The following is a 27978-nucleotide window of genomic DNA, read 5'->3' as shown; positions in this document are numbered from 1 at the left end:
GAAATGTGTCATTTCTGCTCCCTAGAGCCCTGACAGCCACATGGTGAAAACGTTTGCCTTTAACCTTAACCTGTCATGAGGTAGACTCAAGGCCCAGATAAAAAGGCTGTTCAAGTTTGGAAACATTCATTTTGGGAGCTGCAGTTGGCTCCGGATGTATGCCTCCCCCCACAGCAAAGTGCAGATCTACATGTCTAGTCAATGCATTTGCAGTCTTAGCCTGAAATCGTTCTTCCATTGAGCCTGCAGTTTCCTATCCAAATGAATGAGACTTTTGAATGCAAAGGGATTTGCAGTCCCAGCACCGGCGGACAGTCATTTGGCAAGTGTCTCAGTCTGGAAGGGGCCAGGATGAACTCAGGGCAAGTAAAAACAAAATGTGCATGCATACCTTTGCATTCCTGTCTCGCTTCTCTGAACAGAGATCTCTCAGCTGTCAAAACCATACTGTTTTGCTGGCAAGCTCTTGCTTCTCCCTCAGTGATATTTTATGGGGCCTGCCTTCTCCTACACTCTTGGAGAAGAGGCCCCGCAGAACTAGCAAACCCCAAGGCTGGGGGTGCAGAAGCTGTTTGGGGCCCCGTGATGCTGTAAGAAGGAGGGATCTGTGCCACGACTGCAGGGGGCTTTTGGATGAGGGCCCCAAAGCGTCTTGCAGGAGGTTGTTAGCTGCAGAAACTGGTACTGAGCATTTAGCAATTAGTAAGTGCGCTAGATTTATTTATTTTGACTGCAAAGGGCTTTGTCCAAAGGGACGCAGCGTCTTCAGCAGCATTATTATGCATGGTAAATAATTCACATAAAAAATATTCAGAAAGTTATGGGGTTGGGCTTTTTAAATAGTGCTTAGATATTTTTAACTTGTTAACATGGTAAGTCTTTGTGATCTTTGAAATCATATGACAATATATAAAATGTTTTTTTCCAAGTTCTACTAAAGCTTGTTTCTCCGAGACATAGGCAGGACTCTACAAACATCCACCAGTGTGCTTCATTTGACTACCCTAAATTCTCTATTTGTGTCATAACGGAATATATTCATGTCCTAAGGGAACGGTCTACTGCTTCAAGTAGGGATCTCTGTTTTACAGGTTTTTGGTGAAATATATGAAGATGTATATTCTATAAAGTTTCTCTCTGGAGTTTTTATTCTATACATAAATCTGTATCAGTCATATTTCGGTGTATGGGTATTTCATTTTACTTTATGAAACCAGTCCAAGGCTGCTGCTGATGAGGTATCTCAAGAAGTTCACTTTGGGGCTTGGTATGTCCCAAGTGTTGTTTTTTTTTCCTTCTTAAAGATTTTTGTAAAGTTAAAATTTATCTGTATTTTGTTCAGTTTGTCTGCATATTATCCAGTGTATATCAGAGGAAAGGCTTTATATATGTATATATATATATATGTAAAATGTTCACATACTGAAGTAAATTAATAAAGCTTCCTTTTCATATGAAAGAGGTGAAGAAAAGTACCTGGCCAATACAGTACCATTAATCTATTCTCTTTTCTCCTTTCTCTCTTTACCTCTCTCTCTACAATAGAAGTGGAACAAAAAGGTAATTAAATACCTTTCAAATTATATATATTACTTATGTATAGGCTAAGTTATTTAACAGTTTAACGTTTTAGTTGAAATACTTTGTCATTAATTCTCACTACTTTTTTGTTAAAGTTTATTTAGTATCTCTGCTGCTCAACTTCACCAGATAACTCATTTTTGCTGATTTATTTTTTTTTTTTTTTACCGGTGCCACTTTTTTTCATTAAATTTCTATTCAAAGGTTTAGATAATTCACTCTTTTCCTGCCCCAAAGAATTTGGAAAGTGTGCATACATATGTATGTGCATAAGTCTATCTAATTATGCCATAAAAGCCTCTTGGAAACAGCACAGCTTTATCAGCAACTCTGGGTGGTTACTTAGACTCCAATAGAGCAATATACTTTCATACCAATTACTAAATCTTATTTTCCTCCTGTCTCGCTCTCCAGAGGATATTACCAATTTCTGCATTTCTGAAAATAATTGGTTATGCTCCAACCAGGGAGCACGAACACAGGATCCCATCTGCCAGCGCTGTGCTACCAGAAGCCTGTGGTGGGATGCCTCTTCATGCCTCCCTGCTGCCCATCCCATCGTCGTAGTTATTGTACTACTCATGCTCATGGAGATGAGCATTACAAATAACCAATCACTATTCTCCTCCTGAAGCATACGAAGCACCTCAGGTCAGGAGGGTGCTACTGGGGATGACGAGAGCTGAGTGAGCCAGTTTTGCTCCACAGCATCCTTCCTTTTGTCTCCCCGTCCAGCCGGCTGACCTCTTGGCGTTGGCGTTCCCATGATGCCAAGGTTAGCTGGGCACTGTCTGAACCTCCTCCCAGGTGCTGGGCATGCCCTGGCTCCTCTCAGCCCCCCCGAAGTCTGAGCAGCAAAGCACTCCGGTTAGTCAAACTGCTCCTCTGTGCTCCTCTCATGTAACAATAGAAGGTATATGTTTTTAAGTTTGAATTACTACTATATTTAACAGGACATTTTTTAACTGATTAAAATCTAGACCTTGGGTTCCTCTCCGGTGAACTTTATTCTTTTCCTTCCTTCTTTCCTTTCTTCCTTCCTTCCTTCCTTGTCTTTTCTTTTCAGCATCCATACGTCATTCATTTTTAATTGCGTGGACTGCATGTTTTGTGTGTCCTGTAGCAGCTTTGAAAGCCTCATTTCTAGTTATAGTACAGATCTTTAGACGGATGTTTCCCTCCTCCCCACCCTCCCCATTCCCTTTGCTTTAAACGCTCTTCTGAGTTGCTAAGGGATTCGCCTCTGCTTTGCTATTGGTACCCTTTAAATATTTCATATCGCTTGGGCTGTAAGGATGGGAATTTCTTTCTCTTATTTCCATTTCTAGGCCACTGTTCTGTGGATTGTTCAAATAAATATCTGGATCAATTCCTTGGGAGTTTACCCCTTCACCTAGTAGGTACAAATTCACTGCAGAATATAATGGAAATACAAAGCCAGAAATTCTTTGGGGGCACATATTAATTTCAGAGTTTACAAAGGCGAGTGGTCCAAGTAAGTACACCTGTAAAAACAGATTTGAAAAGCAACAACAAAATGAGCCACAGCTGATCGAAATATCAGGGAGAAAAAAGTCAAGTTTGGTGGAGCAAATCTTGTTCTGGAGACATGGCCAGTGGGACGGCTAGTCTCCAGCTACAAGGCATTGCTTTTGAGTTTCCGCTAATCTCGAGTATCCTCTGCTCCAGAACTAGAAGCTGTTGAGATGTTTGAGCCAACCACCTCCAGACTGTCCTTAACTTTGGTTTCTTTTGTTTTAAATTCTTTTCCCCTCCAACAGTTTTTCTTTGCCCTGGACTGCTGAAAGGAGTATACCAGAGCGAACACTTATTTGAATCTGACCACCAATCTGGTGCCTGGTGCAAGGACCCTCTGCAGGCGTCTGACAAGATCTACTACATGCCCTGGACGCCGTACCGGACGGACACACTGACAGAGTACTCCTCCAAGGATGACTTCATTGCTGGGAGGCCAACCACTACCTACAAACTCCCTCACCGGGTGGATGGCACAGGGTTCGTGGTGTATGACGGGGCTTTGTTCTTCAACAAGGAACGAACCAGGAACATAGTCAAGTTTGACTTGCGGACAAGGATAAAAAGCGGGGAGGCTATCATAGCTAATGCAAATTATCATGACACCTCTCCTTACCGCTGGGGAGGCAAGTCTGATATAGACTTGGCTGTGGATGAGAACGGGCTGTGGGTAATCTATGCAACAGAACAAAATAATGGCAAAATAGTCATTAGCCAGTTAAACCCTTACACGTTAAGGATTGAAGGGACGTGGGATACTGCCTATGACAAGAGGTCAGCTTCTAACGCCTTCATGATCTGTGGGATTTTGTATGTGGTGAAGTCTGTGTATGAAGATGATGACAATGAAGCCACAGGGAATAAAATAGACTACATATATAACACTGACCAAAGCAAGGATAGCATGGTGGATGTACCTTTTCCAAACTCCTACCAGTATATTGCTGCTGTGGATTATAATCCCCGGGACAACCTCCTTTACGTATGGAACAACTATCACGTTGTGAAATATTCCTTGGATTTTGGCCCTCTGGACAGCAGAGCAGGTAAGGCCTTTAATACTGAGCCAAAATCTGATTTGGGCTTTCTATCTTTCTTGCAAATAGGGTGTAAAATTGAAGTACACTTCTGTCTTCTGATGTGTCTATGTTTCTGTAAATTAAGTCCCACTACAAGGCCTGTTATGGATATTAAGACATTAATATGTGCAGAATATATTTTTTTTAACTTAGTTTGAAGTGAAATGGAGAAAGGAGTGTGCTATGTGCTACCTGTAATTAAGCTGAAACAGTCTCCAAATGTCCACACCCTTGTTCACATCACAGGGTTAGCAGTCTTTTCTCCTTAACTGAATTGTCCTCTATACATCAGATCATTTTCCTTTCTGCGGGAATTTTAGCAAAACAAAGTGTGGAAGATGTTGTCACTGCAAACAGATGGGGGAAAACTGCCATGAAGTTTAAATTAAGCTGGGGCAGTTCAGGCATTTGGGGAAGCTGACGCTAATTTCATATGTAAGCATGCACCCCATAGTGTGTGTCTAGAGCTGGGAGAGGAATCGACAACGAAAACTTCCATATTGCTGTGTTCTTTAAAGTTTCTTTTTCAAGGCGTTTGATGGCTTACTATGACTCACTATACTTTTTCTAAGAGAAAGTCCCCTAGAGGAGTCCCAGCTTTTCCACCTTTTTTCCTGTTAGAAATTATGCTGGTAATTACTTAGGTGGATTATATTCCTTTATCTTCACCAACTTCTTCATCATTTTTTAAGTATTACGTTCACAGTTACCACTGTATTAGTAACATGACTTAACCTAGATTGTGGTCAAACTCATATGATGGTACAAGAATTTCCAAACAGCATTTGCTCATATAGTTATCAGGTAGTTTCTGTGCTGGACTGTGCACTTCAGAAAGGCTGAAAGAGTAAGAGGAAAGGCAGAATTAGTGTCATTTAGACAGTAAACTATTTGATTCATCATGGAAATTCCCAAAACATTCTTTTTGTTAATCGAGAAACTCAGAAGTGACTGAGTGGATTCAGGGCTTCAGGTTGCAAAAGAGAAGTCAAGAGGTTTCTTTTGCTGAGTTTTTGGGTTGTTTTTTTTCCTGTGTGTAGCCTGTTACCTGTATAAAAAAAGGATCAAGAAATGCTGAAAGAAACTGTGGATATGAAATCCAGGGGGAGGGGTGGAATAAAAGTAATAAAATGGCAGTGAATTTCTCATTTTTATACAAAAATATAAGGAAGAAGAGAAGCAAATCTTGAACAGGCAGATCAACAAAACCAAGTGACTGTTAAAAGAAGAGCAGGGACATTTTCAATGATGTTGACCTCTGCAAGATCTCAGATGAGCAAAAAATGAAGTAATACTTCTCATTCTCCCAACTTAATGATGAGCATGTACTTTCTGAGTACTGGAGTGAAGCAGACCAATTTGTGAGCTATTGGTTATCCCCGAGGAGTGAAAATCAATTGCATCCCTTCTATTTCACAGAGTTTCTCTCCTTTTCAGTGAAATATTTCTTGGTATTACAGCACACTCTCTACTGCTGCTTTTTCATGTGGTCATTCTTGTCAGTACCATCACTTTTAATATAAAAAAAAAAGCCATAATCAGTGAAAACGCCAAATTTTGTGCTTTCCTGTAAAAAGGGAAATGTTTTTCTCCCCTTTCCCACTCTAAGCTGGTGAGATGGGAGAGCAGGTGAAAACCTTGAAGAGGGCTGAAAGTCTGTGAGGTGCAAGGATTTGATTTGTCACTGTTTTGAAGCCCCTTTAATTTCATTCATGTTTGGATGAGAATTTAAAATCCCCGAGTGCCTCAGATGGAAAGCTGAAGATGTTTTTGGCTTTGAGCGGTGGACACGAGGGGGTTAATCTGGTGTCAGGGAGTCTTGTGAGCCTTCTCTGATGTTTCTTTCATACAATTTTTGATACCTTTGTAATATGGGGACAAAGCTGAATTTTACATGTGTTTCTCTTCTTTGAAAATTGCCAGGATTTCCTTTTTGGCAGAAATGCATAAGGCTCCCATTACCTCACTATTTTATGGGTTTAGAGAACTTTTGAGAGGACTGCTCTTGACAGCAAGGGAAATTTTCTATGAGACAGCTCAAATGGGCCAAGGCATTTCAAAGTGAAGAAAAATACCTTTGCAAAGGGAGTTTACTGCTCCATTACCTGCACAGCCTGGTTAGTGGGAACGTTATGAGTCAGTCAAACAGGAACAATGATTTTAAATTGAATAAGTAACACTTGCTTGACACTAGTTGGGTGTTTGGTTTGGGGTTTTGGGTTGGTTTTTGGTTGTTTTTGTTTGTTTGGTTGGTTGGTTGGGTTTTTTTTCAGAAAGGAGCCAGGAGACGAGGTCTGTGTGACTCTTTCTCTTCCAAGTTCAGTGCAACGCATTTTCTGGTTAGCACCAAATTTCATGGTGCAGTGACTTCTATATAATACTAAATACATTGCTGGCATAAGCCCAGCTCTTCCATCAAAGAGCAGAACAGGAGCCAATGCAACACTAGGAAAGCAGTGAATGACCAGGATATTTTATTTGGTTAATTTAGTTATTGTTTACAGAGTGGATTGTGGACATGTGTTTCCCCTCTCCCCTTCCAAAATTACCAGTGTTTCTCTGTTTAGAGCAAGGCAATGTTCAGTGCAGCCATTTTCCATAGGGTTACAGTTTGAGTAGCAAAATATGTAAACAATATCTGCTTAATTAGAAAATAAAAGAAAGATTATAAAATTGATGGGTTGAACAAATTGGTTGTTAAAAGCCAATTAAGTGTGAAGTTTTAGAAGAGCTCTAAAAACCAAACATTGATCTTAATAAAAAAAGTAATATATTTAGCTACCTAAATAGGCAGTAACATATTGAAATGGTTTTGAAATCTCTGGTATCATACATTTCAAGGATATCTAAAATAAAAAAAAAACAAAACCAAACAACAGGTGCTGGGGGCTCTAGTTCGCTTAGAATCAAGCATTTTCAGTCTTTTTTCCAAACCGCCCAAGGAAAATGGGAGGAGGCAGGAGTCACTTAGCTTTATAGGAAGGGCAGGGGTCCTATCCTCTTGCTCTTCAAGGTGATTAAATATTTTCTGTTAGTTTTAATTAAAGGGCTCTTTGTGTGTGTAGGTTTGGAACATATTTGAGATCTGCACTGTCTCAGAACTTCTCTCACCCACTGTTTTAAAAAATCAGCTTTTACTCTCAGAGTAAATGAGTGTCAAACCCTGGAGTTTCTGTGCTCAGCTTCTGTAGCAGCTGAAGGTACCAGGGAAGTTGCTGGAATCAACTGATCTAAAAGCAATTTAGGGCTCTTGACTGAATTAAACCCAATTGTTCATTTTTCTCAGAAATAGGAAAACGGCATTTTAAGGATTTGACACGCTCTTTTTTTTTTTTTTCCTTTTGTCTGAGGTTGTTTTCATTTACCCCAAAAGCAGTTTTGAAAGCAAGCAGTCCTCAGTGCCTGCAAATTCCAGGAAACCTCTCATTAATGTCTACCTTCAAGAAGTGAACCTGAAGATACCAAAAGCCTTCAAAGCATATTTTCTTTGTTTACACTGTTTGGCCTTAAAATTACGGGTTTTTTGAGTATGCTTCTCCATAAATACTCCTGAGGTTTTGTGCTATTTCTTTGTAGATGCTTTTGAGTTTCATAGAATCGAAGAATAGTTAGGGTTGAATGGACCTTAAAGATCATCTAGTCCCAACCCTCCTGCCATAGGCAAGGACACCTTCCATTAGACCAGGTCCTCAAGTCCCTGCCCAGCCTGGCCTTAAACACTTTCAGGGATGGGGCAGCCATAGTTTCTCTAGGCAACCTGTTCCAGTGTCTCACCACCCTCATAGCAAAGAATTTATTCCTGATGTTTAACCTAAGTTTACCCTATTTCAGTTCAAAACCACTCCCCCTTGTCCTATCACTATATGTCCTTGATTCCAGATTTCTTGTAGGCCTACTTTAGGTACTGAAAGGCTTCCCCTAAGGTCTTCCTGGAGCCTTCTCTTCTCCAAGCTGAACAAACCCAACTCTCTCAGCCTGTCTTTGTAGGAGAGGTGCTCCAGCCCCCTCATCATCTTCATGGCCCTCTTCTGGACTTGCTTAAACAGGTCCGTGTCCCTCTTGTGTCTTGGAGATGCCAGAGCTGAACTCAGTACTTCAGGTAGGGTTTTGCAAGAGCAGAGTAGAGGGGGAGAATCACCTCCCTCAACCTGCTGGCCACACTTCTTTTGGTGCAGCCCAGCAGTCAGTTGTCAGCCAACAGCCCCAATTCCTTCTCAGGGCTGCCCTCAATCTAGTCTCTGCCCAGCCTGTAGCTGTGCCTGAGATTGACCCAACCCGGGTGCAGGACCTTGCACTTGGCCTTGTTGAACTTCATGAAGTTAGCATTGGCCTGGATGGCATCCCTTCCCTCCAGCATATTGACCGCACCACACAGCTTGGTGTCATCAGGAAACTTGATGAGGGTGCACTCAATACCACTGTCCCATGTCCCTGACGAAACAGTGCCAGTCCCAACACGGACCCCTGAGGGACACCCCTCATCACTGGTCTCCAGTTGGTTGTTGAGCTGTTGACTACAACTGTCTGAGTGCAACCATCCAGCCAATTCCTTATCCACTGGGTGATCCATCATCAAATCCATGCCTGTCCTACTTGTAGACAAGGGTGCTATGAGGAACAGTGTCAAACACTTTGCACAAGTCTGGGTAGAAGATGTCAGTTGCTCTTTCCTTATCAACCAAAGCCATGGCCCCATCATAGAAGGCCGCCAAGTTTGTCAGGCACAATTTGCCCTTAGTGAAGCCATGTTGGCTGTCACCAATCACCCCCTTATTGTCCATGTGCCTTAGCATAATTTCCAGGATGATCTGCTCCATGATCTTGCCAGGTACCAGGGTGAGACTGACTGGCCTGTAGTTCCCTGGATCTTCCTTTTCTCCCTTTTTGAAAATGGGGAGAAAGATTTGCTAATGGTTTGCTAATTTGAAGTGATAGTGAGAATAGCTCTGCAACTCTAGTAGTGTTTTGCATCACATTGGTCAATAATTTGAACCCAGAAAAGTGTACAGATTATTTTTTTTATGTGCCCCACTAGATATGTGCAGAGAGGTAAACAAAAGTCTATCAACAGAATTTCCCACAACCTAATCAGTCTCAATATTCACCAGAGTTACCTGGTTTAATCATCACCCACTTGTAATAAAGTCTGCGTAAACAAATTTAAGAAAACATCAACAAATCCTCATCTCCAAAAACGTAAAGTGCTTCCATCCCACTTCCCAGCACTATGCTGCATACAAACAGACATCTGGCTTTGCATTTCTGCACCTCCCTGGGCAGTCATGGCTCCTGGCTGGGCACCAGCTGGGTGTTCCTGGGCAGCAGAAAGACCAGAAGAAAGTTTTGTCTTTTAAATGCCTGAGGCTCACCATGCCAGCACCAGCAGCTCTTGTGTAGGAGCTTGGAATGCGCTGGGTGAACATTTAGACCAGGGGTAGGCTGGAGCCTGTACCGTAGCTTAGCAGTGAAGGACTTGAACCAGGATAAGGATCCTTCTGTGTATGTCTGGGGCTTGTATGTCCTGAAAATTGTTCCCAGTAACATGGGAAATACAGAGCTCCTGCTTTTGAGGAAATGTTTTAAATTATGTCCAGGAGACCAAGGGTGTTTAACAGATGTATGAATGTTTGAATAGATGTTTGAATGAATAGATGTATGACAATTTGGGGTGTTTAATAGATGTATGAAGTTAATAAATAACTATGCCAAATAGATAAGGAAGACAGTGATATGCTATAGAGCTTCTAAACCACAGCCTCATTGTGCTTAAGTGTCTTCTGTAGACTGCATATTAACACTGCAGACTGCCAGTCCAGTAATCAAATGTGATATGAAGGGCATATGCCAAACTTTTATTCTCCATATTTTATTTAATATTGTGGGGTCTTCTCTTGACATGTGATTGCAACCATTTTATTCAATAAGGGTGGTTGGGGTGCTGGGTTTTGTTTGGGGTTTTTGTTGGTTTTTTTTTTTTCTAAAGCAGTTTTACAATGCAGATAAGGTGAACCCTCTGTCCTTATAATATGCTAATTCAGTGCATTTGTGTCTTGGGTAAAAGATGTGGCAGTATGGTGATGAATAAGAACTTTAAACACATATGACACCTCGTTAAAATGTAATTTTCACATCATAAATCTGAGGCCTTTCCTTTGACAGCTGAGTAATGTGGATAGTGGGCAGAGGATCTTGAACATTTCAAAGTTGTCACGTGCTAATAGGTAGCTGAAAGCAGCTTCCTGCTCTGCTCGCCTTTAACGCCCTACATCCTTGGGGAATGCATCAAAAGGGCTGCCAAATCTTAAATCCCACTTGTACACAGGATATGAATTGCCATCACTTCAAGATCCCTTTGCAATAAGCCATGCTTAGTACCCGAAGTTAAATTCAGGCTGCATTTTAAAAGGCCAGCTGAGCTTTTTTGATGAGCTGCTTCACCTGTCTGACAAGGGCCATTTTTAGGTGGGTGCTGACTGTTTAATTGTGGCTTCTCCTGTGCTTTTATTTTCTAGTTGCTTTCCTCCCATCTAGGAGCATCCCTAGCTCTCTTTGCTCCTGTTCCTCTTCATTGCTTACAGTGACAGCTGCTGGTTGCACAGTGTTGCTGAAGGTTTTCAGGGAGATCAGCGTGTGCTCTCAGCAGCCTCTGCTGAACACGTATGATAACTGGGTCCCTGACACATCTTTCATAGCAAAACTGTTACCCCAACCAAATTTGCTGGCCAGCCAGTGCCTTAAGCTTAGAAGAAAAGGAGAATATTTCAGCTACCCTGGGGTATGCTGGGATCCAGCATTGTGTTTGTTCCCCATTTTGAGGCCTTATATTTTGTGTGTCTTTATCCTGTTTTAAATGTTTCCTCTTTCTAAAGCAGTGTTTGATTAAAGAAATGCATTAAAAAGTATCGTATCACTAGACACTTTTCTGAAATTAGGTATTTCTGCCTTTTTTGGTAAGGAAAGCTGGAGTTTGAGCTCTTTTCTTCTACCTTCTCACAAAAAATCCTTTGAAAGTGCAAGATTCCTCAGCTTCAAAACGTTCCCTTTGTGGAGCATTTAATGAATAGTAATACTGTTTGGTTAGCACAGGAGGAGTATCTTCAGTGCCTCTCCGGTATGAATAAATAGGTGGTTGCTCCATCTTCCTAAATGAAAATGTACTTCTTTCAGTAGGACCATAGAATAGGAGGTAGCCTTACCAAATGGAGGTGGAGTAGGTTTTCTTTTGCTCAAGTCACTCCTCCTACTACAAGTCACCTGTCTGAGCCAGCCTGAGAAAATCATAGAATCTGCTAGGTTGGAAAAGACCTTCAAAATCATGAAGTCCATTACCCCAGGACTGCCAAGTCCACCACTAAACCATGTCTCAAAGGGCCTCATCTACATGCTTCTTGAACACTTCCAGGGGCGATGACTCCACTTCCCAGTACAGCAGATCTAACACATCTGGGAGCTAAACTGAGATACTGCTGTATCCTCTTTAGAATCAGTTGCTACCATTGCAAACCAAACAGGCCTCTGCTCTAAAACCCTGCATGCCATGGTCTGAGGTCCTGTTCCCAAAGGCTCATAAGCAGGAGTGCTTGGGAACTGGGGTGGTGGGCAGCCAGGATGCTTGCAGTAGGGGAAGGGCAGCAAGAGACAAAATGATTAAGCTAAACTTCACTTCAAGCTTCAAAACAAAAGGAGGCCAGAGACTTCAGCACTTCGTAATCCTGTCAAACGCCAGGAGGAGGAAAGCACCTTGCCAAGAACATGTCGGAAAAGCTGAGGCAGCTGTTCCTGGCAGCAAGCATGAGATGTACTGCTGAAGATAGCAGTGATCGCATAGGGATAAAAGCATTAAGTAGATATGAAGGATAGCATCTTTTCCTCTTCTGCAACGAGATCTTCAGCTTGAGGAATCAGCCTGAAGGTGTGATTAATTGTTGTTTCATTAAGTTCAAGACCACCGGGGTTGTCACACTGACATCCACTACAGCTTATCAGTCTGATGCACATACTTTGCACCAAACCCAGCCATGAGTATGCCAGCCCTCTGGTCTGAGCTGTTTGCCAGAGGCAGAGCACGAGAGGTGACACATAGCAAATGTCCAAGGCCACTTTTTGCAGGAGGAAGTGACTGCATCATGTACTGTGGACAGCTTTTAGCATTGTATTTTTACACATGTTTTTTAGTAATGACTGCATTGTTTATCACTTGACCAGTGGATTTTGCTGGCTTGTTTGCAGTGATGGGTGTCTGCACGGGCTTGGGGGCATAGACCTCAAGAGAATCCAGGACATTTTGTTTTTGAGCTGTTGCCTCTGCCAGCTCCTCTCCTCCCAACCAAAAACAGGAGTATAACCTCCCAGGCTTTTTCACAAGACATTACTCTCTCAGCTTACATTATATTTGTGTACCTGATTCCTGAAGGCTGGTCATATGTGGTGCAAACATCTGCTCCCTGCAGTTCTGCTCTGGCCTGGCTGCAAAGCCACTAGCCTGGCTTGGGACATAGGCTCCCAGATGCTTTCTTCATGCTCCAGCTTGGTTTAGGAGTATAACCTCCCAGGCTTTTTCACAAGACATTACTCTCTCAGCTTACATTATATTTGTGTACCTGATTCCTGAAGGCTGGTCATATGTGGTGCAAACATCTGCTCCCTGCAGTTCTGCTCTGGCCTGGCTGCAAAGCCACTAGCCTGGCTTGGGACATAGGCTCCCAGATGCTTTCTTCATGCTCCAGCTTGGTTTTTTGCTAATGTGTTTTTAAAATGAGCAGCCTTTTCCCACTGAAAATACCTCTACTGTGGCAGCTGATGGGTCTGTATTGCTCTCTCACTCGTCTGCCACTGATTGTGTTTGTTCTGGAAATGACTACTGTAGTATTTTTAGCAGCACTTATTAAGATTCATCTCCTGAAGTCTAGTTCAGTGTTGCTAATTAACTTTTTCGATGCCGCCCTCACTTTCCAGTGCTGCCATGCCAGATTTTCTTTCTTTCTTTTAACCAGGAAAGCAGATATGGATGCCCTGCCATGTTCTGCTTTAGTGTCAAAGCAAGCAGCATTGGATGTTCTTCATACTGCTGGTCTTCATACTTAGGTTAAAAAGGAGTAAAAAACTCTTCAGGAGTAAGTTGCAAAATTATTGAACCTTATGAAGACCCTTGCCGTGACTTCAGGAAGGTGTGAAAACACCTTTAGCATCTCCCCATCCTTCAGATGTGGCAGCAAGTCAATTTTCCAGACGCCTAAGTTATGACTGTGCTGATAAAAAGCATCCAATGCATACCTGAGGAATGAAAAGATCAACCTTATCCTCACAAGTCCAGCTGAACTCTCATGGTAGGGTTGGATTTGATGGGTTGCTGATAGGTAGGAAATCCAGGTTCAAGGTAGAAAAAGAATTTTGGTAGCTAGTTTGAAGATCTCCACATTCTGGGAGAAGTGAGACCAGCCATTAAAGGCTGGGAAATGCTAGTTGGCAATATTGTCAACAACCTGACAGGCAGATAAGTAGATCCCAGAAAAAACACAGAATAGGCACATTGAAGAACACCTTCTCAAAGTGCATTTTGGCATTAGTAACTATGCTAAATCAAGAAAGTTGTGTACTGGAAAAAAGCAAGACCGTTTGAAACAGTATCTGTTTCTTTAGGGTGTGCCAGGTGTGCATGAGTAAAGGTTGATATAATGAAAAGGTTTCTGGTACAAAATCTGAACGTTTCTGGTGAGTTTCAGCTCAGCCATTCTTCAGACAAATCCTCTGAAGGTGGTAGGGATTTGGATTAGGGGCTTCAGGAGTGAATCTACAGTGAATTTACATTTGCTCTAGAAGGAATTGCATTTTGCCTGCAAGAGGCTTTTTGACCTCCTGATTTATGTCTAAAGCATCTGCAGAGGAGATACAAATTGTAAGCTGGAATAAACAGTGAATATCCATATGAATTTGAGTCGCAGTATCTGCTCTACATTTTTATGTTGAAAAGACTTTTTAAGGTTCATGATTAGAGAGCAAAGCAGATGATGAAAGCTTAGGTGAATGACATGTGTCCATTAAAACAACACAGCCATTGTTGGCTCTAATAGGATTTCTTCACTGTAAATAGAATTTTTGCTTGATTAAAATGTGCTGAGAGGAAACATGTCTTAAGGCACCAAAACCTGGGATTTGGTTTAACAAGACTGGCACTGAATAAGCAAACTGGGTGTGTTCTCACAAAGTACCAGCTGCTTGAGACTCAAAAGGGAGGAGCGGGAAAAAGCAATGAAACATCAGAGCTGAAAACTATAGAAATTATATGCTGGCCATGACAAAAGATGGGAAAATCAGGTGCCTTTGTGTCAGTCTGAGCTGTCTTACTGGGCTGCCATTCACGCTTCCTTCAGATAGCTGGAATAAATAAGCACAGCCAGTGGAGAGATGGGGCATTAGGTAACTCTGCAATTCGTTTTCATCTGTTGATGTTTGGGATGGAGAAAGGAAAAGGGATGTCTGTGTGCTGCAAGCTAAGATAAAAAGTGAAGTATAGACGTGCCAGCAGTCCATTTGTACGGTCTTTCCAACATACCAGGTGAAGAAGAGCTCCTGTAAGCCCTATGTACTGGCCTCAAATTCAGTTGTGCCTCTGACTGTGTTAAATTATTCCCTTGCCCAAAGCATGCGTGAAGGATGCTGTGGCTTGCTAAGGTCAGTCAGCCTGAATTCATGTGATGTTTCGCACTCTGATACTACTGAATTAAGCAAATGGCAGGTAATGTTTATGTGAACACTGAGTCTCCAGGAAGAGGGAAATACTGAGGGAAGGCTGCGTAGAAAAGAAAGGAATTTTTTTTATTATTATTACTATACTTTTTTGAGGAAAAGGTCATAAAATATATTTTCTTGATGGAAGCATATGTGTACACTAGAGAGACTAATAGGAATAAATATTCCTGGCCTTCTCCACATAAGTGCTTGCTTTTTTCTCTGGACAGTGACTGCCAAGCATTTGCTTGGTGCAGTATTGAGTGTGTTACAAGTTATTCACCAGAAATATCCTTCGAGTGACTGGAAGAGATTCTATTGATAAAAATGTCGTGCTTCTCACCAGGCAAGTATTGGGATGAGTGACGAACACCAGCACCTGAAAATCAAGCCAAGGTGGAAAGCGCTCTGGGAAGTTTCTAGTTGACTGATATAGTTTAAGGTGCAGATTCATCCAGTGTTGTGTTAGGAAAGGTGCCTCTGTCTGGTGCCTTGCTTGTAAATATAAGCTCTCATTATGAATAAACAAAGCCTCCTCCTGAGCTCTGTGGGAAGTAAATGAAGCTTTTGGGTAACCTAAAACTGCATAGTCAGAACATGGTGTGTTGTGTAGGGCTGCTGTAATGTGTTCTTTTCATATAAATGAGTTTAAATTGACTCTGATATGAAGAGTAGAACAGAGAATTAAATTAGATTAATAGATTTTATAAGACCAGAAGGGACCATTAGCTCATTTAGCCTGACCTCTGTAATGCATTCGATTGGATTTCATCTGCTTCCTCTTGTACGGAGCCTAATGACTTGACTTTTAACTGAAGTGTACCTTTCAAAAAGGCATCCAGAAAATCAGTGTGTCACTTTACGGAGTGCTTTTCTTGGATGGGCATTCTCTCCCAGTGTTAAAGAGGTAAAATAATACCCACGTTATAAATTGTACTGCCCGGTCAGCAAGTCCTTTTTGTGCCTTTTTTGCAACATGTGTAAGCTGTCAAAAATGTGCTTCTTGAATGTGCTTTGCACTTTACTCAGACAGTGCTCAGGAGGTTGCCTTCTGTGGGAGTTACTGGTAGGTCTGAGTTTTTTTTGTTTGGGTTTGTTTTTTTTTTTTTAATTTTAAGGCATTACAAACTTGTTACAGGGAGTGGGAAACTCCTGAATAAACTGGGAAAGCAAATAATTCACTAGCAATGAGAAAATAGCTTTCTGGGCACTAAAACCAGTAAAGTATTCTGCTTTCAGATGCATACTTTATGAGTGTCACTAAAAGTGTCTATAAACTCTGCTTTTTAATTAGGAGAAATTGCCAGTTTGCAGAGCTTGCACACTGCTCTCTTAATGCCACTTCCATTTTTATTTGAACCAGAGTGGTAGGGAGTGACATTTAAACTTCAGAGTTAGTTTGTCGTCAAGTTCTAATTTTCTCATTGATGAGAACATCTGTCCATTGGAAAGGGCAAAAATTCATTCCAGCAGTTTTTCCATAAGGTATTGGAAGATTTAATTCCAAATGATTATTGGTTTGGGTTTTTGTTGGGTTTTTTTTGCCTTTTATTTTCCACCATCTTTTTAAAGGAGCCTATATTTACACTGGGTAAAAAAAGATGATGATGCAAGGAAGTGAATCTTAGAGGATACAAGAAGCGCTTTTATAAATAATCATTAACTGTGTTAAGAGTGTTGTTACACCAGATTTTTCATGTCAAAATGTACTGGCAAATTCTGGTAGGAAGAGGTTGTCATTTTCTTAATGTGCAAATATAAATTGGCTGCACTAAATAATGTCTTAATTTGAATTGAAATACTATGCTGTCAAAATGTATTTTTTCATTGTAACAGCATGTTTTGTGATGTTTTGGATAAACTTCGCCTTCAGGCATTTCTTTATTGTTATTGACCACCTGAGAGAGGTTTTACGAAGTCTACGGTGTTATTAGATTAAGCACTGTAAGTAGTAGACATGTTACCCCCTCTTTCTCACTTTTTCATTGGAGAGAAAAAACCCTAAAATGGGCATGTATCAAGGAAGGCTAGGGAAGTCCTCTCTTGTCTTTACAGTGTAATTTGAGACCACAATGATCTTGTGCATGTTTGGGAGTTATCACCCCGACATAGCTGACAGTGTATGCATCAGCTGTAACCAAAGAAAAAAGAGTCAAATTATCCAAAATGACTCTGAAATGTCTTTGGGGTGAGTTGGTATAGGCTAATACCAATGGGAGTTTTGAGCTGCAGGTTTCCATGCAACCTTATTTGCACATCGAAGGCAGTAAGTAAGCATCACCTTGCTGAACCATGGTCTTTATGTGTGTTATTAAATTCCCCTGTTATGATGACTTCTAGGTTGTGGGAATTTATGTGAAAAGTTTCTTTCTATGGTTAGTTGACATTTAGCAGTAATGGATGCTTTAGTGAGTAGATCCAGAGCTGTAAAAGCTGGTCCTCTCCAGATAAAGGTTTTGTTACAGTGACCTTACTGTCCTCTTCCTACTCCAATTTGAAACCTGATTTTAATCTGCAAAAGGAATAATCTTTAAAAATACAGCATGCATGTTTGCATTACTCTAAGTCATCTTCCCTAGAAACCTTGTGGGGTACAGAAGTTGTAGACATGAGCTTGTGCATACCTGAGGTTTATCCACAAGTTGCTGACATGATGTTTAAATGTGATTCTTGCTTGTGTGCATGGACTGCAAAGACTGGTTTAGCATCATGGTGCTAACCTGATTCCTCCACTGTCACTTTGCAACGTGACCTATTTCCTTCCTGGAGAAGCTTAGAGGAGCCTGTTGTGCCTCCTTTTGGCCATGGAGGTGAGGATCTTCCAAGGAAGCAGAGTCACTGGTCTGTTGGAAGGTTATCTACTCCCGTGTAGCTCCAGGCTGGCCAAGAATGCCCACACACCTCTGTGGGTACATCTTGACACAGAGGTTGCCTGTTAGCCGTTGTAGGTCATGTCAAAAAGTGATTGAGGCTGTTGACACTGAACGGGGAGTCAGGGAAATGTGAGGCTTATGGCTGGCTGCAGGTGAGGTCTTTAAACAGTAGTAGTTTGAAGATGGACCTAGCAAAGAGCCAGGGACTCCAGGAGAAGAGGCTGTGTATCACAGGGTTGCAAATAATTATGATAATACATCTCCAATAAATCCTTGATTTGTCTCCTCTGCCACTTTCTAGTTTTTTGTTTGGATTTTTTTAATGAAGCCAAATGCTTTTCTGATAGCCATGTTTAAGGAGAGATGGCATCAAAGGGAGAGGAGGACTTAGCCTTTCTTTCCACTTGGAAACCACAGAAAACAATACAGTATTTTTGCCTGAAATTATTAAAAAGGAGAGGTTGTCAAGTTTTATGAAATTCCTGAACATGCATGGCAGAGACTCTGGCCTATCACTAAAGGTGGCACTTTCCATAGCTGGTGTGATTCATTGAAGAGACAACTTCAAGTCTTCAAGAGTTTTAATAAAAGCATTATTTGTTTAGAAACCTGTAAGAAAGTGCTGTGGATGTTGAGGTTATCTTGTCCCTCAGTATCTTTATAAACTTGAGATTTCATTGATTCTAGAAAGCAATACAGTATTTTTGCCTATCCTGGGCTTGTCACTCTTCTACTACAAGAGATTGATCATTGATTTTTATTTTTTTTAATTATTATTATTGCATATTTAACAATAAAGCCGAGTGATGTGCTATTTGCAGCCGAGTCTCCAAGGAATGCAACTGCTTCTCATTATAAAGGGGGGGAAAGTAATTAAATTTTAATTATTTTCCCTTTTGCCCAAATATCTTCACACGGTGCAAATTAAATAAAATTATTTAACCATGACAAGCACTTCTGCCAATTAATCCCTGAGAAGAGAAGCTGGAAAATGTATGCCACACGCATGTACACAGTCACACGCAGATGCCTGGAAAAAAGAAACCTAAAGGAATCCAAGACAAGCATGAGTTAACTAGCCCAACAGAGCTGTGAATGGGAGTTTAAGCGATAGTGACGTCCATCTGCAAACTGATCTGAGCTCTTTGCAGATTCCTATCTGATACTCTGAAGAATCTTTTTCCCGTCTGGCTTAATAGCTAAAGATTAATTGAAGTTCAAGAACTCAGTATTTTTAGTTGCCTTTATACTGAAATTTAAGATGGGTAATTTAACTTTGAATTGATTTTTTTTTCTTCAATTTGAGCTTTTAGTATGTGCATATTTTTATCTCAGCTGTGCTTGGGTTTCCTGAATTACAGGCACAATTACCAAGAGATATTCATTAGAAAAACATGTTTATTAACAACATAAAGATTGTTGTACTGAATGCCTAAAAACCGGATCCGGTTATTAGAAAAGAAAATCTTTAAGGCAATTTCAAAGCATTAAAATAAAAATTCATCTTGCCTATTTGGATTTTTGTATACCTGCTTTCATTATCTATTGAAAAACACCAGTGGCTTTTGTATGGGCAGTGCTTCAAGGTCAAAGTTGGCCCCATTTCTGAATTTCCACAGATTGAAAACCCTACTTGAAGTCAAGGGTCATGTTCCAGGGAAGTGACTCATCTCCAGAAAGACCTCATCTCACTTCTATTAGAGAGGTTCTCATGTGGCGCTTTCTGGAGGCCTGTGAGATGGTTACTAGTTTGGTAAAAGTCATAGCTGCATCTCTGACATGTTTATTTATTCAGACTTAATCTTTCAGCAGCTGAAATCACACACTGAGCTTAGAGTCATCTGAAGCTACTGCTGGAGAAAGTACTATTGACAGTAAGTTGTGCACATTTTAGAGAACGATATTGTGTGTGTATGTGCACATTGTTTTGATGTATTTGAAAAGGAGGATTTGTTCCAGGTCATAATAAAAAAAAGATCCTTGCACATCACAATTTCCTTCTCAGGAGGGTGTTTTTTTCTGACCAACACTGGTTGGTCGTATTATGGCCTCTCAGCCCTGCCAGAGCAATGTAAAACTCTGTTGATTTGAGCCCTGTACCCTGCACTCATTTCATTTTTAGACCAAGCAAAGAAACTGTGGTTTAGATACCTAAAGGGGATCTAACAGTGAATATTCCCTATCCTTTCTAGCTGGAACTATAGCTATTTTGTGGCAGTTTCATACTCTGCCCTTTTCCATAGCTCATAACTTTCCTCTGCCTGTGGCAAATGTTGGAAAATCTCAGCAGTCCTTGCTGAACTGACCAGCAAGGAGAGGCTTAAGTTTGCTGATTACTGGGCTGAAGATCAATCATGCATCCTGTGTTTTGCTGTGGAGGAAAAGGAGCAAGCGCACCAAGCAAATTACTGGGTGATTTATTTATTTGTAGTTCTGGGGTGGAATCTTTTATCTTCATGTATCTCGTGGTAGGTGATACATTCGTCTATATAAAAAATCAACGCCTTAACTGGGCATAGGGAGCAAACCTTCATGTTTCACCCCAGCTACATTAGATATCCACAGTTAATTAGGATTGTCCAGTGTTTAATTACATACTAATGTGAAGCTATGTATTTCATCTCTATTGCTAGATGCAAGGGCTGAAATTCAGCTTCAGGCTTGCATGAAGGGATTGGCATTTAGCAGGGGGTGCATCATGTGCCAGATTTTATGATGGTTAGGTGCATCACGCTAACAACAAACCAGCAAGGGGAGCTGAGACATGCATGAAAATGTCAAATGCCAGGAGTAGAGACACAAGAGAGAGGTGGCCAGCAGAGCTAACTGTATGGTCTTTTTTTATGAGGCCGTTAGGTTAAGCAGAGATCATTTCGGTTAAAAATTAGCCTTAGTGCCTTTCAGGGTATCTCTCTGAATGAGAGGCAGGGATGAATTCTGGCCCTGAATCTTCCTGAACTGGACTGAATGTCTTTCTGAATTTCCTGCTTTCCTAGGAGTACAGGCTTATTTTTAATGCTTGATGTCATTGGGCCCTCCTTCTCCAACCAGTCTCCCCTGAATGCTTGGATGCTCACCATTTTCTAGCTAAGTAGTAGTTTGCATCCTCAGATGGTCATGATATTTTCTCATTTCATTGCACCCCATAGTAAGTTTATCACCTGCTCTTTTCCATCCATGTTATTGCTGTATTGCTAGTATTTTAAATTGAATTCTGGACCTTTGGTCTGAAACTGGGAGATGTGGATCAGATCAAAAAAGGTTTGCTGACATGCAAGTGTGTCTACGCAATCTCTATGTGACAGCAGCCTATTCTTTACTTATACATACTGATAAGTTCTGGTGTTTCCAGTGCGTTAATTTGTCTGTGACAACTTTCTTAGCTAAAATTTGAGCAGTAAGACTGCTGACCTCAGATGACCCTAATTTCTTCCTCTTGGAGACCTCCTGCTCAATAGGAGGATGTTATTGATGAAATTCTGGTAGATGACCATCAACTTGGAGAGATTATGATAGAATTGCTAAGCCCTCCTTTGTCCTACACCCATTGAAAATGTAAGATGCATCAGTTCACCGAATCATATTATTTTAGCTCAGAAAAGCATATGACTGGGCCAGACTATATAAACAGGGTTGAACACCCTTATCAGCTTCTGATGGTCAGAGGATAATACCAGGTATTTGCTTGTCTTCCCATCTCTCCCTTTTTGCCCAGCTGTCCCTAGTAAAGAAGCCTAACAACAACTGACATGGATGAGGATTGTTGCTGGTGGCCCTTAATTTTGCTTCAAATCCCTGTGTTGTATTAGAAATCACTGTAAAGTGTCAGGTTTTGCCTCCCTGCACAATGGCTTCTTCCCAGCTGAATGCAGTTCATTACCATGTATATTTACAGTCCTGTCCCAGGCTGGAAGGGGTCAGATACACAGTTCTTGAAAGGTGCAGCCTTGCTGAAAGCAGTGAAGTTGCAGTCATTTGCACGACCTAAAGATTTGGCCATTTGTTGCGAAACTGGTTTATCATCTTTGCAACCCCAGGGCATGTTGCTCCCTGCTTGCTTAATTGCCAGTTTAATCAAAACCTGACGTGCTATTTCAAATATGATTTCTCCCACTGAAAACTCAAGCTGTCACAGCATTCCTGTGCATGTGTCTGGTGTACACCATGAATAGCTAAAACCTATGACTCCTTGAATCATAGCAGACTTGAATCATAGCAGTGCCTTGAATCTGAGCAGACTTGAGCTGCCCAGGTGCTCGTGACTGTTTAACAATGTTCCCATTCCCAACTTACCATTAACTTCCTTGTGGGAAGTAATCCCTAGCAGACCTGGTAGGACAGAGCACGAGTGCTCATCTGCTCCAGTGTAAAGTCCAGAGCCTGACTTTGTTACCCGATCACTGGGAGATTGGGTGTCTGGGGATATATTCTACTTTATTCTTTGTCTAAGTGCCCTCTCAAAAATAAAAATTTTCACAAAGACGGACTCCACATTTTGCTGTCAGGGCTGTCAGCTCTAGGAACTGTGTTCTTGAGCTCAGTGATGTTTTTTCCAAAGCCTCAGCAGGATTTTCAGTTTAATTTAAAAGTATACAAGTTTCTCATTTCTAAGTGAAAAAAGAATCTTTAAAACACTGTTCCTGAACTTTGAGGCACAGTGAGGAAAAGTCTAAATCCATAAGATTTATTATTTCTTCTGGGTTTTATTTGCTTTGGGGTTAAAAGTCCTGGGATCTCAGAATTTGGGGTGTCTTTCCTGACTTGTATATGCTTTGAAATGTTTTCCCAGCTTTTGAGCAATGTCATTTCATTTCAAACACCTGACAAACTGAGGATTTTTCAGGTTCTTTTTGTCTGCTTGTCCTGGGAACTCTAAGCTTGTTCCAGTCATTTGTAACCTTTGTAATCAGATTGACAGAGGTACCTGGGGAAAACCTGCTTCCCTTCTCATCAGGCTTGTAAAGCAGAAAGTCTAAGTATTTGCCCTCAATCCACTCCATAGATATCTTGTCCTCCACTTTTTCTTGCAATCACTCATTTCTTTTGGTCTCACCCCCTTAATAAAATCTTCTACTGTTTTTTAAACCTCTGAGCAGAAGGTTTTTATCCTGAGCAGAAACCCACCTTTGTGTTAAGTAACGGGTATTTTGCAGTCTGGCCTCTCATCTGTATGAAACTAACTGGACATATTTGGCTGGCTTGTTGCAAAGGAAGAACTTCCAGAGGACTTGCTCCCTGAGCATAGTAATACAGGATTTGACAGGGTCTCCGTCCTGCTGTGAAGGTAAGCAAGTCTTGTTCTTTTCGTAGATGCATCAGGGTTTATATCTTCTTTTTAGGGACCTCACCCCCCCCATTTACTGTCCCTCTTTTCTCCTGTTTGATTTGCCTCGAAAGAACAACAGCACGATTCCTCAAATCCAGTAACTTGAGAAGGAAACGTCATCTGTAATTAAGTTATCCCTGCAGGGAAGGACAATGAAAGCTTGAACTCCCTCACAAAGAAATCACCTGTACAAAGGAGCTTAAACTCACTTTGAAATAGTAGACTGGCATAGAGAGCAGCACAGCTACCTTCCTTAGTGGTGTTCCCCTACAGCTGCAGGGGATGCAGAAAGGAGGTGGACTTTTGGATGGGGCTTGCCCAGGGTTCAGCTGGTTTGCTTGAGGACTGTTGTTTGCTTTTAGAAAGGTGAGTTTATGCTGCTCTGAAGGTGTCACTGCTACTGTGGGGTCACAACTACTTCTACACCAGAAAGGTTTTTTAATCTCTTTTTTTATTCTTTAAGTAGATTTTGCTGCTCTAGGAACCCCTCTGCAGCAAGTGGGCTCATTTGTAATACAGCTTGCTGAAAGCAAAATACTACCTTCTGTCATGCAATTCTTGCTGTAGTGGTCACAGAGCAATTCAGCCAATGCTACTTCAGTTGGAACTATAGTGTCAATCAGAGCTAGAATGGCCAATATTATTGTGGCTGTCTATTCAATCTCAAGAAACTAACCCATAAATTATACTTCTCTTTGAGTGGCACCAAAGCCACTAAATGCTATTAAATATAACCTTAAACAGGAAGGATTAAACAGAGTTTCCCCGTCCTTTCCCTGATCCAAGAAAGGCTAGCATGTATCCACTCTGGGCTCCTCAGCAATGAGGCAGTCATTACCATTTCTCAGTGTGAAGCTAATTCTGTAACAGTTGTGAATCCCATGTTATTCAGGTACCCAGTCTGAACTACTGGTGTTCTTCCTTGCTTGGGTTGCAGGAGGGTGAAGGAAGAGCTTCATGTCAGTGACAGAGGCCAGGTTGGTCAGGGAGTTGTAGCTTGAGTTTGTCAGTTCTTTAATTGAAAGATCATTTAAGAAATCCAACTACAAGATTAAGGGCTAGCCTGTTAGAGGCTTAGGTTGAGGTGGTCATCAGGGCTAACATATATGAATATGTAAATCTGTACGTTCATTAAAGCAACTAAGAGGTTGTAGATTTAAAGGGAAAAACATATTTCTCTTGCATTGAAGTATTGGGTGATTGTGTTTCAGAGGTCATGGAACATATGACTAAAGACAATTTGGATATTGTCTGTTGCAAAGAAAAATATTCAGCACTAAAGCTGTCTATTAATTTTATAGCAGCATGTTTCACTGCAACAAGGCAGAAGGAGCTGAAAGAGTTTTCAACTGGGCTGAAACACACCACCTTTGGGTGTACTTTTCAGACCACATGGTGTCATTTTCAGTTGTGCTGTATGTCTCCTGTAATCTTTTTTGGGGCCAGACAGACACATCAGAAATGATGTAGTGTAACATGCCTCTTCCCCCTACATATATGCAGCTAGATCAGTAGGATCAGGAAATTTGGCAGTGTCTCAGGACCCTTGCCCCAGCACTAGCAAGACAGAGCAGTGCTTTTGCAGACCTGTCTGCTGCCCTTGCAGAGAACAGACACCCAGCATGACTCATACAGTGCGAAGGAGGCTCGGGTGAGAATTGATATGTATTATTCAAGAAGTACAGATCAGGAGGATCTTATTGTTCTAGGCAGTGTGCAGACTTATAATCAAAACTGTCATCCAAAGCCCTACAGTAACATTGTGGGAACTAAAATAAGAATAATCCAAAGATATGCTTGAAGGGCCTTAAAGAATTTATGTTCCAAATGCAGAATATCTGATACTAAAAAATTATATTTGATCTTGTATGAAACTTCTGGTCTGTAGAATGATGTTTAATGTATGGACCTGTGTTTTGCACAGTTATTTTGGAGTCAGTGGGCTTATGCAGTTTCTGAGCCATTGCAAACAATGTTTCAGACCCTCACTGTATAGAAAGAAGTAAGTGTAGGACAGCAGCATGAAGGGAACAGATGGTGAAACCTCCTGTGTCATTCCTGGCTTTGTGAAGCAATGAAAAGGGACACAATGAATTTTATAAAGCCAAAGTTGATTTCACCAAAACTAAAATTGGTAAGCTACAGACTTAAGATCTCTTTAAATCTATAATCAGCAATTCTTCTGCATGACTCTAAAAAAACAACAAACTTGTTTAAATTGGCTGAATTGAGCATAGGTTCCCATAGCTCAGTTTACAGCAGGCAGGTAAAGAGAAAATATAAACAAAAATCACCATGTTTTGATACTTAGCTAGAAAAGCTGTGGAGAAAGATCCAATGAACAAGACATTGAGTTGTAAAGCTGTCTTACACGCAGAGGTGAAAAGAGCACAAAGCCATCTCAGACCAAAATTGGCTTTGCAAGGCACTTTTGGGCTGCTTCGCACTGCTTCACCTTATAGTACTAGGGATTTCTGGAGTTCCTGATCAAGGTGATAGAAATCTATGCTCTTTTACTGTGACAGGAGCATGCTTAATCTTTGCTATAAAGTGGTAAGAGTGCTCCCAGGATTTGACCATCAAAAATTGTATTCAGAATTGTCACTGATGCGGAAAGGTTACAGATATATTCACAGCTAGGGACAAGGTTTAAAAATGCTTAGATTTCATTTTCTTTGGGCTGAGAATGAGGTATGGGGGGTAATTCTTAATGATTATTGGGGGAAAAAAAAATCCCAGTAAGGCTTTCTTTGGATGACTGATCCAGCAGCTTGTCTGTTATTGGCATTGGAGATAAACTCAGACGTACAAGCTTTGCTTCCTACACTGGTACTATCTGCATCGAAAACGTATTGACTCTGCCCTTGGTGGCAGTCAGAAAGTCCATATTGCAGTTGCTATACATGGGTTAGGGAAACTGCTGTATTCAGGTGTAATATCCACATGCAATGGGGAGATGCAAGAGACTTTTGAGACCTTCCTCTTCCTCTCTCAGGTTTCTCCATTCAGCTAGGTTAATGATGAACAGTGTTTCAAAAGTAGGTGATCTCCCATCTTCTTGTCTAAGATTGAACTGAAAACATGGATTTTTAAGGAGTCTTTTGATTGAGAGAGAAAACATGAAAACAGAGAGAAAGTCTGTCAGAGTTGGATCAGTTTGCCCAAACAGCTCAGTTTTTCGGCTGACAGCATTTTAGCACTCAGAGGGGAGTTGTCAAAATCTCTCTACAGGCAGCCTTGTCCTTCATGCTGAGACATACCTTATAGTATCTCAAAAAAGAAAGAAAGAAGTAAAGAAAAAAAGAAAGAAGATGAGGTGGCTTAGGGTACATTCTTTTAGGTCATGGAGAAAATACCCACCCCTGTTCCATTTCTTCATCAAATAACATACTGTTAACCTCGTTTACTGCTTGATCACTTGCTTTGGGATGAAGTCTATCCCCTCTTGCAGGGACTCTGCACCATAGCTGAAGCTTGGCAGCAAGCTGGAAGCAGAGCCAGGCAGGGTGTACTGCCTGTCTTAAGGCTTCCACTGAAGATCAAAAGAAGTGATTAATGGAGTTAGGGTGCACTGACCCACTTGGAAAAAAATTGCTTATCTCTTTGCACTTCCTTAATGAGAGCAGTTGAAAAAAATACCTGTAACAAAGACAACTGCTTTAATGCTTTATTGTCTGGGTTGCAGTCACAGTGAGTAATAGTCACCGAAACCCATGGAAGACAGGAGTTCAGGTTTTTGTGGTGTGTGGTATGTTGTCATGCAGCTGTGGAATATCTAGTTCATTAAGCTGGACAAGAGGATGTATGTCACAAGCCAGAGAAGCCGGCCCATGTGGTGAAATTGTTTTTTGGAGGCTTGCAGTCACAAGCTCCTGGAGAGAGACTTGTCTGACATAGAAGGTGAGTGGAAGTGGGCTTTCACCTTCTCAGCAGAGGAGAAAGAGAAGGGATCACAGCAGAGGTGTAGGTATGACATGGGGATGGAGGCCATGCTACCCATGTAGAGACAGGCTGGGAAATAAAGGCAGAATTGGAGGGGACATCTGCTATAGGCTGTCACAAATGGAGGAAAATGAGTGACAAATTCTTGGACCTCATCTCACAATATTTGAAACCACAAGACACTTCAATTACCATCTCTGGTCAGGTGACTTGGAATCTACCTGTCTGCTTCAGCTATGTCTCCTACCACATAATTCAGCATCTCAGCTGGTTTCTCTGACAACCCCTTCAGATGCTTTGCCACTGAAATTTAAGCTAAGCATGGCAAGAGCTACTGCCTGATTTCTTCTTTTCCCCCACTGCTCCCCTTTCTACATGAACAAGAGCAGCACAAGTAACAGAATGACAAGGTTGTGTCCCAAGCTCTGCCTGTGAGGAGCAAGCATGCTGTAACGCATTTGGCTTTCATTAAAACCCTTGACCTGGAGCTGTGAGATGTAGCTCTCTAAATTATGCTGGCAGGTGGATTAAAAGCTGTCTGAAAGGTAGTGAAGAAAGGTTGCAATTGGTGCGAGTCTCCCTGGGGTAGGGAGAGAGTCTGGTGTAGAGATGAAGGGGACGTCCAGATACAATGCCACTACTGTTCCCAGCTAAAGTTTTAAGTTACGGCTAAACTGATAGCTGTACCTGTTCCGCCTCTGGCTCTTTTATTCTTGCCCTTCCCTTTGCCTTGGATCTGGCACTGCTGCCATGGCAGCCTGAATTGGTTCTGCTCATTGAGCCAGTGGAAAACAAGTAATTACTGGGTTTAGTGGGCCATTTTCCATGAGATCAGCTGCAGCCTGCCCTGTGCTTGCATTAATTGACAAATTGGCTGCAAGGGATGAAAATGCCTGTCCATGTTCCAGGGGAG

General features: G+C 41.4%; 1 protein-coding gene across 1 annotated transcript in view; it reads left to right on the top strand.

Moving 5' to 3' along the window:
• LOC104405414 (latrophilin-3-like) overlaps positions 1 to 27978 on the top strand; it is a gene marked incomplete at its 5' end in the record, with an annotated part of 262781 nt that overhangs the window by 91177 nt on the left and 143626 nt on the right. Inside the window, 2 exon segments of the mRNA XM_010014137.1 lie at positions 1546 to 1560; positions 3363 to 4163. Coding sequence (XP_010012439.1) covers positions 1546 to 1560; positions 3363 to 4163 — 816 coding nt within the window.

This window comes from Nestor notabilis, unplaced genomic scaffold, assembly GCF_000696875.1.
Source record: "Nestor notabilis isolate BGI_N333 unplaced genomic scaffold, ASM69687v1 scaffold1435, whole genome shotgun sequence".
Lineage (NCBI taxonomy): Eukaryota > Metazoa > Chordata > Aves > Psittaciformes > Psittacidae > Nestor > Nestor notabilis.
Note: the sequence above shows the minus strand (reverse complement) of the source record. Positions and strands in the feature narration are given on the sequence as shown.